At 33.3% G+C, this 15,462-nt stretch overlaps 4 protein-coding genes across 7 annotated transcripts; 2 read left to right on the top strand and 2 right to left on the bottom strand.

The window, feature by feature from the left end:
• The first annotated feature begins 6,550 nt into the window (after positions 1–6,550).
• LOC107982060 (magnesium-dependent phosphatase 1) lies at positions 6,551–8,326 on the top strand. Its single transcript, XM_016989413.3, has 4 exons — positions 6,551–6,864; positions 7,226–7,283; positions 7,370–7,591; positions 7,664–8,326. Exons 1-4 carry the CDS (start codon positions 6,825–6,827, stop codon positions 7,830–7,832), a joined length of 489 nt encoding a protein of 162 aa, XP_016844902.1. The 5' UTR covers positions 6,551–6,824; the 3' UTR covers positions 7,833–8,326.
• On the bottom strand, positions 7,376–9,873 carry LOC100120297 (DNA primase large subunit). The gene is made up of 5 exons (XM_008212658.4): positions 9,770–9,873; positions 9,317–9,681; positions 8,968–9,236; positions 8,322–8,884; positions 7,376–8,244 (listed from the first exon to the last, which is right to left on the bottom strand). The coding sequence occupies exons 2-5, from the start codon at positions 9,493–9,495 to the stop codon at positions 7,996–7,998; spliced, it is 1,260 nt and encodes a 419-aa protein (XP_008210880.1). The 5' UTR covers positions 9,496–9,681; positions 9,770–9,873; the 3' UTR covers positions 7,376–7,995.
• LOC100118923 (vacuolar protein sorting-associated protein 4B) lies at positions 9,857–12,810 on the top strand. Of its 4 annotated transcripts, none has more exons than XM_001601718.5 (7): positions 9,857–10,195; positions 10,330–10,463; positions 10,540–10,651; positions 10,730–11,106; positions 11,199–11,466; positions 11,547–11,989; positions 12,063–12,810. In XM_001601718.5, the coding sequence occupies exons 2-7, from the start codon at positions 10,440–10,442 to the stop codon at positions 12,162–12,164; spliced, it is 1,326 nt and encodes a 441-aa protein (XP_001601768.1). In that variant the 5' UTR covers positions 9,857–10,195; positions 10,330–10,439; the 3' UTR covers positions 12,165–12,810. The 4 variants fall into 4 exon arrangements, with proteins under 4 accessions (XP_001601768.1, XP_032457048.1, XP_032457046.1 ...); XM_032601157.1 differs by having other exon boundaries at positions 9,878–10,329; positions 10,406–10,463; XM_032601155.1 differs by having other exon boundaries at positions 9,878–10,231.
• LOC100120329 (pyruvate dehydrogenase [acetyl-transferring]-phosphatase 1, mitochondrial) lies at positions 12,754–15,380 on the bottom strand. Its single transcript, XM_001603930.6, has 5 exons — positions 14,581–15,380; positions 14,340–14,481; positions 13,784–14,257; positions 13,328–13,651; positions 12,754–13,247 (listed from the first exon to the last, which is right to left on the bottom strand). Exons 1-5 carry the CDS (start codon positions 14,710–14,712, stop codon positions 12,892–12,894), a joined length of 1,428 nt encoding a protein of 475 aa, XP_001603980.2. The 5' UTR covers positions 14,713–15,380; the 3' UTR covers positions 12,754–12,891.
• Positions 15,381–15,462: the final 82 nt, after the last annotated feature.

Below are 15,462 nucleotides of genomic sequence, written 5' to 3' on the forward strand. Positions count from 1 at the left end.
TCCAAAACTGAAAAAACGACAAAACTTGAATGATTGTTCAGTTAGAAAACTTACCATTAATGCGTACAGACACAAAGACAAGACAGGACTTATAGTTGACAAAAAAATTACAGTACTTGTCAACTCGATTATTACATAAAAGTCGCTTTCGCGCGATTCTGCAGTATCACGAGGAATTGCTCTTTCGGCTTTTCAAATTTTGCATTTTTCAAGTTCGTGGCGAACGCCAACATGCACACGAAAAAAAATTCTTATTCGAAATTAGAAAATCACGAACGCTGTATAAGCGTTTCTCTGAAAAGTATGCCTTTGCCCCCTTCTTACTCAACTTTAATACAATCTGCATAATTTTATCATTTTGACTGATTTTTTTTCTTGATTTGCCGCGTGATTTTTTAGTTTTACATGAGATTTTTTATAAATATGAGTCTTTTTAAACATTGTTTATATGCAAAAAATCGTTTACTCAAAACTAATTTCAGTCTTTATTCCATCGTATAAGGCACTACTTCTATGCTATTGAAAAAGACGTATAAGTAGTGAGTTCTGCGGCAAACATTACAAACGCAAACGCGATAAACACAAAGGATTATAGATATTTATTATCTTAAACTTTTAATAAGGATATACATTGTTAATACTTCGATATTCGTGTATCTTACTTTATTTTTTCCACGAAAAAAAAAATTGTAAGTGGCATTGATCGTATACTTCTTTTTCTTCTTGCCGTTTTCTTCCATTTTGATTTTCTATAACATATTCCTATATATGATCGTACACTTGGCGATTGGTGTGTACTACAATGTGTTTGTGAAAAGAAGCTATAACTTTTGCATTTGAACAATATACATTACTATTTCTATAGTTTGAACACGATGTATGTATTTGGGCAGCCGCTGCAATTATGACATGTAAAGTATGTAATAAAAAGTAATTACTGAAGATATACCAATGCCTTGGATCCAATCGCTTATTGAGTTTAGCGGTGTATCATTAAGAATGTTCTGTGTATAAAATAAGATAATCTTTCGACGACTCAATCCAGTCACAAAATTCGCGTCTCTCTTAGCCGTAAAATTTAAGAAAGTGATTAAATAAAGTAATGATAAAAACAAAATAATCAAGTATAAAATTTGCTTTAGTCAGAAGTGCGTCGGCCGCTGTTATGAAACAGTAGCACGAAGTGAACTGTAACTGAAAGGAAAGATGGTAGACGTTGAAAATAAGTTAATAGAATAATAAAAAAGATGAATGATGAGATATAGAATGACGATCCAAGGTACGTGGCCGCATATAGTATCGAATTGAGTAGAGTTTAAGGGTTTTGCTAAGTTTAATTACAAAAAACGCGACAATTCTTTTTCGAACTTACCAAATCCTTGAAAATTTTATCGCATAACGATAAAATCGCTAAGTCAAAATGTAGCTAGTAAATGTTAATTAATGTATACGTTCTGTTTTGCGAAATTTGTAATGGATTTAGCTAAGACCCTTAAAAGAATATATATATATATATATATATATATATATATATATATATATATATATATATATATATATATTCTTTTTATATATTAATGCTGCACAGGCGATGGCGGATAAAAGTGATATGGAGATTGAAGTAATATGGTTCAATAAGATTTAATTTATTCGCGATCAAATCTGCATATACTGTGATTAGATTGAAGTCTCCCTAATTTTCCATGCAAACGATATATATATATATATATATATATATATATATATATATATATATATATATATATATATATATATATATATATATATATATATATATATATATATATATATATATATATATATATATATATATATATATATATATATATATATATATAAAATACACAAATTGTAAAGATAATACACGTAAACTCGCAAATTCAAAAAAATGGTACACGAATGCAAAATAAAGGCAAAAAAATAAAATAACATTAGCGCAATGTAAAATGTACTCCGTTTCTCATAGGCTAAAGAGCCTAGAAAGTCTGATTTTTTAACTATTAACAAGGAATGTAAATAATAAGATGGTCTACGATGTTGGTTTATTAATACACGTACAAAGGTTTCAAAATTAAACAATGGTGTAATTACTGTTACCGGGTTCTAGCTTTTATTGTAGTTCAACCGCAGCGTTGGGTCCCAGTAAATTGTCCATTAGTTTTTTTGTTGTATTTTTTAAACGTCAATTATTAATACATCATTTGAAAGTGCCATCACTAAAGCAAATGTTATCGACAGATCTTTCAAAAAAATTTTTGCGTTTGTCAATCAAACATTTTTCTATGCTCAATATTTTTTTTAATTTCGGTCATTTTGAGCAACAAAACTAGCATTCTATATGAAACTCATGAGTCATATTGATACATATTAGGCGTACTCTTAGAAAACTATTACTGTTTAAAAAGCATGATGATAAATATTGAATATAACGTGTATGAGCAACGTTCTTCAGACAAATAATAATTGTTTACTAGCACCCAGCTCTGTCTTATCGCAGTTTTAACAAGCTGTCTCTCTTCATTTTGTACAATACGATATAATCATATAACACACCGCGTTCGTTGACTGGGAGGGTATATATATTATAGTAATACGTTCGAGTCACAGTCTCGGACGAGAAAGCTGATTTCTTAAATAACAATCGTACAAAAAAACGTTTTTAGATTGTAGAATTTGGCCTAGCGATTAATAATTACAAAACAAGTTGAATTTAAATGGAAATGCGAGGGAGCTACGACGCGACAGTCGGGCGGGCGAAAGAAAATGGGCTAGACAATTACTGATTTCACGTGTCGCAGATTTTTCTATCGTATATAAAGAATATTATATGTACGAAATAAAATATTAATTATTATTAAAAATGAAAATAAAATTAAAAAACAGACGCTCACAGTGAAGGAAGTATATTATAAAGTAATAAGTATAACAGAAAAAAGTAACGCAAAAAAGTATCACTAAATGAATTATTATAAAGCGACAAGTAACATAGGGTGCACGGTGCAAAGAAAAACTGCCGATAATTAAACAAAAATATATACGTGAGACTGACAGTATCTCTTTACATAGATGCGAGAGGTCTTTGTGGATGAAAACAGAAGTAAATAAGAAAAATAAAAAATCACGGTGCGAAAAATTTCAACTCGACATACATTTACGTACGTAGTAGATGCTGCGAAAAAAATAAAGAGCGAGTTTGCGAACAAAAAAAAAAACTATTTAACAGAAAAAATACTATAGTTTGTACACAACACGATCATGTCTCGAGCGCGAAACGAGCGACAAGTTCTAAAGAGAGTCTCGCGAAGAGCGAACAAATTTCTTCGCGCAGAATCCTTAATCGTACGTAATATGCATATAAGGCTACCCGAAATTAAAAAAAATATAAATAAAATGAATTACAGTCCGCCTCGTGCAATTTTGCAGTCTCTTATATATATATATGTATATTCACGCTTATTACATGCATAATTATATACATAGCATATAGTGTAAACCTACGTGCGTGTGTGTAAATATGAGCGAATAAATAATTGTAAAAGAGAAAATCATGCACGTAGAGGCTTACACACGTATATACATACCCGATTCTCGTCACTTGCGCATCTCTATATATATAGAAACTTCGAAATCCCGACTAGGAAACTGATCGTGAAATTTGTCATTATAACGGGAGTTATGGGTCGGTAATCAAACCAAGATTGGTTAAAAGCTAATCATCTCTGGAAACATTGTACGAGTAACGATGTCCGCCATCAAGCCTACAATATCGCGATAGTAAGTGAGAAAAGAGAAAAGAAAAATGACTGGAGGATATGAGTCTAAATAATATTCCATATAGGTATATATTTCCACTATTATGGTACTTCCTATACATGTATAGAAACGAGATGATACACTCACACGTTCTCACACCATATACGCATACAATTTTCAATTATCGGTAGATATTTGTATATTATTGCTAATCCTTTGATTGCTATAAGGAAGACAAATTATTTTAATTATAACGGAGTACATGTACCGCAACATGCGATATAGTGCGAAGCGCTCGATCGACTTTCTTTGTGTTTGTTTAACGATTATGAAATTAACGGTACATATATTTTATATTTTCACCTCGTCAAACTAATGAATAAATATGTCAATCACTTTCAATGTGCTTATAAAGTAATTTCTATTTTGAGCGTTTTCAAGCGTATTAGGTGTCTATAGAAAGCATCATAAGTATAATTGTGCTATATACGAAAGTGTTATTATTATGATTATTATGATTGTCATTCGTACCGCATACTCGGAAAGTTGCTTGTACTCGATACGATTCTCAGTGTCTAATAAAAGTTTCGATTATTATTGTCTATAATTTATATACATAATAGGAGTAATTAGGAGAAAAATTTAGACGATAAACTTAAATTTTTTTTTTTAATCGACAAAAGAGGAATTGCTTTATAATCACTATATGCCTGTACGACCCCAATGACTATTGGGCAAGTATGGGCTCCTAATGCGTGGACTCCTTGGGATAAAGTGCGAATTCTACTTGTGATAGTGTTACGATTTACCGATTAATCGTGGCGGACTCTCGTGCAAACGCGCTATCAAAAAAGGGAGAGCGAGCAACTGCGAGAAAAAAAAATAAAAACAAGACTATAATGCACACGTTCAAAAAACAAGAAGCGTACTTTCGTTTGAGGCAAAAGATGAAAAAAAAGACAAGACGAAAAGTACATGATAATTAAATAAATCTAAAGTAAGCTAAACGCAGAATTATATACATAAATAAAGGATATTAACAGAACAAAAAAAAATGATAAAAAAATTAAAAAACGAAAATGATAAAAGCACTAGCGATGGCAGCTTTTTACTTTTCGATTTGCCCGTCGATCGATAGCCAGTATAATATGTGCGATGGTTCGCGCAATTTCAACAAAACGCCCTTATCCCGTACGTACATAACATATACATATTATACGTGTAACGAGTAACGACACTCTTAACGAAAAATCGATCGCGATATCTTATACGATGAGTCCTATGCGTGCGCATCTAATACACACGAAGATTTTTCGTTCAAACGGTGCAACAAGTATATCATGCTTTATGAAAATACGTAACAACGGCAATGATGACGCACCGCAGTGCACGCGATCATTTGCATTTCTTCGTCAATTCATGGGGGGGGGGGGTATATAACATTGTAGCAAGAGACGTATATAGAGGAAAGCGGGAAAAGAATAAGGAAGACAAGGAGGTGCGAGTTACGATGAATTTTAGTCTACCGATCCGTATTGTCGATCTATGATACATTATAATAAACAATGTGCGTTCAGTGCCTTTTTGATTATGAGAATGACGTTGGATCAAGATCGCTTTAATACAATCTTCCACATTAATACACATCTTTACACGAGCGACACACTATATAATAAAGATATACATCACACATCGATACACACAACTTCGTATCTTGCAGTTATAAAGACGAGCGCAGTTTTCATGATAAGTTGCGTAAATAATGTATCACAGCCCCCCTTCCCTCTAACAGTTTTCCTTTGATAGCGTATATTGTAATCGAAAGGGACGCCGCGGTGTCCAGTTTGTGCGAGTTACATCGTTTTCGTTAAGAGTGTAGTCATGGAAATCGTGCTTGTAATTTGTCACAAAAGATATAATAACAAAGCAAAAAAAAAATGATAACATGAAGTATAATAATAATAATAATAACAATAATATAATAATAATAACAACAACAAAATAAAATATATAGCCGCAGCCAGTTAGAAGTGTGACGAATACACGTATTTTTATAAATTTGTTTCGATATCAACGCTATCACGCTAAATACTTGGGAAATACTGTATGAATGTTTTGCGAAAACTATTGTAAGTAAATGAAAAAAAAAACTGTAAACTACATTAATATTAAGTATAAAGTATAATATACTGAGAGAGTATCACGAGAATGAGTAAGAATGCGCTGTAATCCTATGTATGATTTTGAGAAAGAAAGAGAAAAATAAAAATATTCGAATTTTACGGGGAAATATATGAATATATAATATAGCGATACGTGTATATCTTACTCTCAAATATAAGCGATGCGTTATCGACGATGATTAATTATAAGTATATATATTATCGAGAAGAAAAATTTGTTGTTTTTGATTTTTTATTGTATATCGAATAACATTTGTTTCATTATTATTATTATTATTTATAATTACTATTATTATAGACGTATTGATTATTATTATTATTATATTGCAAAAAAGAGAAAATCACAGTTCGATCACAATTATATATGAATACTTTCGTGACTGTGGAGAATTTTGGTGTATCTGTAATATTATAAATGTATATAAGAAAAACAAAGTTTATCCGATTGAGCCCCGAGTAGGGTTATTAGAAACTACTTTGTACATAATATACATAATAACATGAATAAATATAGATACGTAATAAGTAAAAACGGTTATTTTAATTATTTAATCACTCCTTTGGCCAATTACGAAAATAATTTTTCTTTACTTTTTGCATGCATAATTCGAAGAAAAATTACCATAGATCGTGTGCGGCTCGCTTGTAACTTCCGCGTTGAATAATTCGAAACATCCACTAATACATAGTCAACAACGGGTTATAAAGGTCAGCCCGCGCACATGTGTCTAAAAGTGCAGACAGATTGTTTTCGAGCAAAGTTTTGGCACTTTGCATTATCACTTTGAACGAAGCACTTAAATAATGTGAAATAATCGCTGGCGATATAGCAAAAGGGACGCAATCTTGCGATTCATATCCAGAAGAATGAGTGAAAAGAAGCCAAAAGTCGTTGTCTTTGATTTAGGTTAGATTTTTTACGATAGTGTTTCTCGTAAATTAGGTCTTTTTCGTGGTTAATAAATGTTTGAAGGATAAAGTTTTTAATTTTTCTTAAAAGTGTTGAAACTGTTACAAGATTTTGATTATGGAATTTTCTAAAAATTTAAGATGTGTTGCACAATTACGTGAAATTTTTGCAAAGATTAATTTTTTTTTATGCATAATTTATAACAATGATGACGATACAAAAATGATTCTCCATCTTTCTTCGTAATTTAACAAAACTAATAGCTTCTGTATATAATAAAACTTAGTTTCTAAAGTTCTTCTACTGTTGAAAAATTTTGAAATAGATTATTATAATAAGAACAAAATTAATGTTTTAGATTATACACTTTGGCCTTTCTGGGTAGACACTCATGTTACCCCACCATTTAGAAAAGGGTTTGTATATGTATATTTTACAATTTCACAATATACATAACATAATGTAAATATATAACTTTACTCTGGAAATTCAATAATTTTAGTCAAAACAATAAAATAGTTGATGCTCATGGCCAAACAGTACGGTATTATCCACATTCACCTGAAATATTTAAGCAATTGAGTGAAGAAGGATATGAAATTGGAATTGCCTCCAGAACATCAGAAATTAGAGGAGCAAATCAGCTGTTGGACTTGTTTGGATGGAACAAATACATAAAGTACAAAGAGATATATCCTGGCACTAAGACTACACATTTTTCCAAGTAAATTATTTACGATTTTTTTATGATTTTGAATGTATAGTATATGAAGTATCAATTTCTGTTCTTTTTTAGGATAAAAAATGCCTCTGGTGTTGAATACAAAGATATGATATTTTTTGATGATGAGCAGAGGAATATCAGTGATTTAACTGAAGTAGGGGTTTTGTCAATATTAGTAAGGAATGGAGTTACACATAAAGTGATACAAGATGGCCTGAATCAGTTTGCTAAGAAAAGATAATGTAAATGATGTTTAGATGATAAATTCATGTAGATATTTTTTCTAATTTCGCAAATAGATAATAACTTATTTATTAAAAAACTATAATTGATTAAAAAAAAAATGTTCAAAGAATAAAAATTTACAGTTAAAAAATTGATTGTATATAAAATATATAAATTAATTAATTAAGGTCTCTCATTGCTAAATAATACTGAACAGGTTTGGTAATAGTAATATCACTTACACAGGTAGCACTTTTCAGTTTGAAAAAGTTTGCACATGTGTCTTGAGGTTTCTGTTTTGGTGCGACCGCCATAATTTGGTCTAGTTCACTTCCATTTATTGACTTTTGTAGTAAGTATCGTAGGGAGTCTGTATCAAAATTACTAAATGGACAACCCCCTTCATAATTTGATCCAGGAACTTGCTCCTGTATAGAATATAAGTAGGCTTTTTGATATTTTATCTAATGTTTTCATTTCTAAAAACTATTAAAAAGTTACTTACGCAAATACCGCGGCAATTCGGAGTTTTGTAATTTTTTCGTCCTCCCTCTAAACCATACATGTGTCTAATACTGTATGTGAATTTCTTGGCATCTGTTTGCCAATCATGAACACAAAGAGATGTACAGCTATGTGGCTTGGAATATTCATTTTTCCAATAAATCAAAGCATCTTCTAAGTTCATTCCACACTCTTTCAGAAATAGTGTATAGTAAAAACGTGCATAATGACTTAAACGATGTTTACGTCTTAGTTCCAAGTGCAAGTGGTACATACAAGGGGGAAAGTTAAATGCTTCGTTGTCTATATTCAATGCCGTAATTTTTCCACTGCTGTAGCTTTTTGTGTATGAACCATGAAAAAGTTTTCGATGTATTGTATCCAAGCGTGGATCTGCTAAGAGGTGATGCATCAATGCACTTTGATTCTTCATTTCTAAAACTATAAATGTTTGAAATAAAGATTGAAGGAGGTCTTTCCATTGTGAACAGTAAACAGTAGCAAAGCCTCTATACAACTCAACAGATCTTTCTTCAACTAGATCAGGTATTAAAACAAAATCAACTAAAAAGTAATCAGAATTTCAATAAATGAAATGATTATTATAGAAGAAAAATATGATTATTTTTTAAATTCAAGTTGCATACTTTTATGGTAATATTTAGTGCAGTTCTTAGAATGATGTTTTGAAATGATATGCTTGAAAGCTTTTGGAGTCAAATAAAATGAACTGATTTCTATAAGAATATCATCGACAGGATTTTTGCAGTTCTCTCGTCTTCTAACATGCCTTCGAATTGTTTTTAATAATCTGAACAACTGTCTTGGATGTATCAAAGACAATCTTTTTTTCAAAAGCAAGATCTCTTTACTCAGCCATTGTGAAAACGATTCATTGGATTTAGATGTAATTAGTCTGAAAAGTAACAAATAGAGTTAATGGGCTAAAAGTTTTCATTTTATGCAGTTAAAATAAAAGAGAACTAACGTACATACCTTAACGTAAAGTGGCCTACGTAGTCATGCGGTGAACCTTCTAATAGATACTCAAATTTCCCATTGAAAACTTCATCTTTTTCATTATCTAGGGCATTTAAATACTCTACTCGAGAAAAAACTATTTCCTCTAAAGTGTGTAATGTAACCAAGCCTTTTGGTGGTTGAATATAGAACATAATTTTATTTGATATAAATTACGCTATCAGCGTAATACTGCGAACTTAATTACATAATTTGCTATTTCAAAAATAAAAATAGCATATAGTCAACAAAAACAAAAGTATTGTCGAGTTTTCAGGTTATCCATTGAAATGCTGTGTGATACAATCAAATTTTCAGTTTGCAGCAAACAAACCGTATTTCTCATGGTTAAAAAAATAATGAACTATTAAAATTCAATTTAATTGCAGTAAAAAAGTGTTAAAATAAATACTTTATATATATACATACAAACACACCGGATTGCGGATACCGCACGGAACTTCAATCGCATCGACGCATGTGTCATTTATTTCCGTTTGGCGTATTTGTTCGAGTAGAGGGCGTGAGTCGTGCAGCGTGCATATATTCTAAGAGGAATTAATCGTTCTATCATCTATTTCGCATTCGCGTAGTTCGTGGAAAAAAGCGATTCTCCTTCTCTCGACAAAAGCAGAGGCGTAATTTGACATTCCGATTTTTCCCGCAGGGTTTTCCAATTTTGCGCAATGAACCTCTAGCGCGAAGACTGGCCCGTCGTATTCTCAAGATTGAAATCCTGCTAACGCGTTAAAGGATCGATGAGCCAACGACTGCCATGACGACGTCACCAAGTTGAATTTTGAAGGTTATCCGTTTGACAGGGAAAGAACAACTTGTACTATAAATATTACTCTTGTAAGGACTGCTTTCCTCTCGTATATTCTGCCTGTTGTAATACATTATTTTTGGCTCTGGCCTATTGATTAGCAATTGCGAAGCTCTGCGCGTGCAAAGAAAACATGTGTTCTTATTTGTGTACATAATTTTAGGTGATTACTGATTAGACGTGGTCGAAGTTTTTTAAGGTTAGAAAAGGAGTGACACACACTCTTTCCTTTCTTCAAGGTGGAGCAAGTCGTTATTGTTGATAAGCTGCATCATGGCATCCGGCCCTATTTTACAGGTAACATACTTAATATAGCAGCCTTTTCAAGATTGTTGATTGTGCGACTGACGCGAGATGTTTTGCGTCTTTGCAGAAGGCCATTGATATGGTAACAAAGGCCACAGAGGAGGATAGGAACAAAAATTACGAAGAAGCACTAAAGCTGTACGAACATTCAGTAGAATATTTTCTCCATGCTATCAAATGTAAGTTTTGTCCTTCTCTTTTACTGTAATCTTATAAATTTGTTTCTAAACAAATTAATGTTTTATTGCATTTATCAGATGAAGCACAAGGTGATAGAGCCAAGGATAGTATTCGGAACAAGTGTATGCAGTATCTTGATCGGGCAGAAAAGTTGAAAACTTATCTGAAGAAGGGCAAGAAAAAGCCAGTCAAAACTGGTGAAGAAAACTCAAAGAATGAAGACAAGAAAAGTGATAGCGGTGACAGTGACACCGACAGTGATCCTGAAAAGAAGAAGTTACAAAGTAAATTAGAAGGTGCAATTGTTATTGAGAAACCAGATGTTAAATGGAGTGATGTTGCTGGGTTGGATGGAGCTAAGGAGGCTTTGAAGGAAGCAGTTATACTGCCTCTTCGTTTCCCACACTTGTTTACAGGAAAAAGAATTCCTTGGAAAGGAATTTTATTGTTTGGTGTAAGTATTTCTTTTTTATTCATTTATTGGCAAAACGTAGATCACGACTTCATTCATTTACAAAAATATAAAAATGTTTTTTTTTCTTGTAGCCTCCGGGAACAGGTAAATCATACTTGGCCAAAGCTCTTGCTACTGAAGCAAACAACTCCACTTTCTTCTCGGTGTCCTCTTCTGATTTGGTAAGCAAATGGCTAGGAGAATCTGAGAAGTTGGTGAAAAATTTGTTTGAATTGGCCCGATCTCATAAACCTAGTATCATATTTATTGATGAAGTTGATTCACTTTGCTCATCAAGATCTGATAATGAATCAGAATCAGCCAGAAGGATAAAAACGGAGTTCTTGGTTCAAATGCAGGGTATAAACAATATTGTTTCATAAAGTTTCTTAATACACCAATGCAATAATTATTCTTATCAAATATTCAAATATTTTTAGGTGTTGGAACTGACAACGAAGGAATTCTGGTGCTGGGAGCCACAAATATTCCTTGGGTCTTAGATTCTGCCATTAGAAGAAGATTTGAGAAGCGAATTTATATTCCCTTGCCAGAAGAGCCCGCGCGAGTAATCATGTTTAAGCTTCATTTAGGAAGCACTGCTCACACCTTATCTGAAGAGGACTTCAAGAAACTAGCATCTGCAACTGAAGGATATTCAGGAGCTGATATAAGCATCATAGTAAGAGATGCTCTTATGCAGCCAGTCAGACAAGTTCAGACTGCCACACACTTTAAGAGAGTTAGAGGGCCATCACCGAATGATCATTCAGTTATTGTTGATGATTTACTTACACCCTGCTCTCCTGGTGATCCTGCCGCGATTGAAATGAATTGGATGGAAGTACCTGGAGATAAATTATTTGAACCGCCTGTTACTATGGTAAGGATTATACAAAACGTGTAATATATTAGTTATATTTAAAACTAACGAATTTTCGAATTGACCTTTACAGAAAGACATGTTAAAATCGTTGAGCACCACCCGTCCAACTGTAAATGAAGAGGACATGAGTAAACTAGAGAAGTTTAAGGAGGACTTTGGTCAGGAGGGTTGATTTGAAAACTCAATAGCAAATGAACGAGATAAACGAAACTCAAAAACTCAATTTAAGCGCGCTTGCCTTATCCTATTTTTGAATCATTCAGCGTGTTTGATGAAGATGAGAATGTTAAAAAAAACTTTTTTTGTTTTTTTCTAAAGAACAACAATTGAGGTACTAAAACTGGCAAACTTGCGTGTAATAAGCTTGCAGCTCGCCATCAATGGCAGCATCAATACACTATAAATGACCTATATTTTGAGATAAAAATGTCTAGATTATTAAAACTAATGAATACGTTATTTTTTATCTTCAACATATAATGTATTGCAGTCATATGATGTATTGCAGAAGTATTCATCTTTTATTGATGGAACAGTTATGATGGTTTTTGTTTTAAAAAAACGATTTTATTTTTATTTTTGTTTTGATTGCATAATGATTGTATTTTTAATTGTGACTATTGTAAGAAAAAAAATAGAAAGCTTTTTTACTATACATTTTTACCTTACAGGTTGTGTTTACGAGACACTTTTTAAGATCAATTTTAAATAGCTAGATTCAATGTATAATGTAATGTATTGAGAATAATCAGAGAACTCAGTTCTTGTGTAAATTATTTTTATTGTTAATTAAATAAATAACAAGCTCTACACCGTAATCTGTTTCACGGCTTTTGGAGACAATAGAAACCTCATTTTTAATCATTATCAATACAGTAAAAAAGTATAGCAACCATTTTTTATGGACAGTGTCTGAGAAACTCTGAATCCATATATACCACAGTGACTGTGATGTCATCTCTGAACAATCGTACTACTTCACTTGGTAATGTTAACATTTTCGAAATTTTCGCATGATCTATTCCGTATTCTGTTCCACCTAACGCATTTCTCATTAGGTGAGTAGCTGCATTACCATCAAGTGGTTTCTTTTTTAATCCTTCTTTCCTTTGCAGAAGCATTTCGTTGATCTCTGAAAGTTTCATATTTTTTCGAGGTAGTCTTAATGGACTTAGAGTTACTTTGCCACTCATATGTTCACCCACTAATCGTACAGCTTCCAGTGGAGAAATTAAATCCCAAAGACCATCAGAAGCTGAAATTTAAACATTTTAACTAGCAATGATAATTTAAGGTTATTTATTCTATTTATTCACGTGATGTCCTGAAAATTACCTATAATTAAAAATTTATCTTTGGGTGTCAGTCTGTGATATTTAACTTCTGGTTTAGCAGTCAGGTATGGTGGAGTAAAGTAGTTTGGAGGTATTGCACTTTCACCATACAGTGGTGCTACCATCTTTTGCATAAGTTCATGACTCCACTTATATCGAAAATCTCCCATTGATCGAAGTGGCGCTAATTGACCCAAAAGACGCTCCATTTTTATAACAGTTGATTTCTCATTGGGTGGATGCTCCGAGTAAATTCTCTCAACTTCAGCACGATTATCAGTATTGTGCTCTATTGACATCATTTTAGCAGACCATCCATCACTCTCTGAAGAAAAAAATATTGATCATGACTTGTGATGACTACATGCATATACATTGGTTCATATTGATTTATAATTATTTTTAATACTACATTACAACTTTTGTTCTATCTTTAATGAGCAGAACAAAGACATACCTGAGAGTACACCTAAAACTACTTGGCAATCGCCTACATTAGCAACATGCAAGTGAGGCCCATCAATATGTGCGACTGCAGCAACAGCACCTGACACTGCCACAGAGAGAGTTCTTGCTACATTTTTGCCTTTAGCATTCAAAGCTTCAGTCGAAATGTCATTGTCAAGCCTCAGGAAAGCATTTTCTATGGCAGCTTCCATAACAAATTCCTTTTGTGTACTGTTCTCTGCCAAGTCCTTCAAAAAATCAATGAAGCTAGCTTGGTAAATTTTATTTATTTCGTCAATTAGCTTGGCTTTGTCATTGAAAGTTTCCAGTAACTGGGCAGTCTTTTCCGGAGCACTCGACTCCAAGAATGTCTGCAGAATATTTGGAGGTAGCAAACAAGCTGAGATATAGTACAAAAGGCGCTTTGAGATTACTTGAGCACAGGCACTGCCTCCATGCCCATCGAACACACCCATCAAGAACCCTGCAAGATATCAATAGTTGAATTTAACAAAAAGAAATCAATAATAATAATCTTAGATAACATTCATGTTCAATAGATGTACCATTCGTCAATAAGCATCTTGCTTCGGACCTAGTGTCTTCTATGGGATTGTTGGAAGCTAGCTGATTAGAGTCGTAACTTTTCACCGAGTTTGGACCAGTAAATTCTTTGGTAAATTCATTGGCTTGCAGTATATCGGTCACCTGCTCAAGTGTGCAAGCAGCGCATGAAAGAGAAACACGTGAAACAAGAGACAAATGCACAGTAGAAAAAGAAAAAAAAAATGAAAAGTAATTACGTACCTCCTGAGGCGTGAGCCGAGGCAGATTCACGTAGAATCTTTTTCCGCCCTCATCCGCATTGTAGTGTTTGACCTTGAGGCTACCGGCCGAGTTCTTCGCGAGCTGCCGGAGTACAGAGAGCCGCAAGACCATCCTACAGCGGGACGATCGAGCGAGGAGGAGGGTATCTTCAGCGAGCCTAGGAAGATTTGCCTTTTCCGAGTTCTCCGCATTTGCAGATCACTTGTACCGAGCGTAACTCTCGACTCTCCGACACGACAATGTGGGAACTCCCGCGGATCTTCTAGGTTATGCAGTGCGACTGAGAGTCGACGGGTAGTAGAGTATCAGCATCGTATCGTCTCGAGACGTCGCGATGTCTATTTTTAAAGACGCTGTTGCCAAGAATATCGAAGAATCGAACGCTGTATGCACTTTTTACGTTGATTCAATATTATATAGCGGAGCTGCATACTCCGATTCGGATGGAAAATTTGTTTGCAAGGGTTGATTCATCTTGAGAACGATTCCTAATACGAAGAGGTATGACTGTATGAGTCGATTAAAAATAGCTTGGAGGCATGCGATAGAAATGGCTGCATTTTGGTCACATTATAGGTAAATCGAGGTCGAAGAAGACGATTCTGAAATTTGCAGCTTCCTAGATCAACGGGTTCTATGCGAAAACAACGTGCAAAATTTATTTTTCTTTATTTATTAAAAAAAGGTTGATCCTACAACAAAGTGACTTGCGCCAATTAAATCGAAAAAGCGTTCAATTTTACATCTAAATATAGTATTCGAAACGATATATTTTTCCTTTTCCAAATTTCGCGCGCTCTGCTCGACGATGAGCTGGTGCTCTCTCTCTCTCTCTCTCTCTCTCTCTCTCTCTCTCTCTAT

The sequence above is a fragment of the Nasonia vitripennis genome, chromosome 1, assembly GCF_009193385.2.
Source record: "Nasonia vitripennis strain AsymCx chromosome 1, Nvit_psr_1.1, whole genome shotgun sequence".
In the NCBI taxonomy this organism is placed as follows: Eukaryota; Metazoa; Arthropoda; class Insecta; order Hymenoptera; family Pteromalidae; genus Nasonia; species Nasonia vitripennis.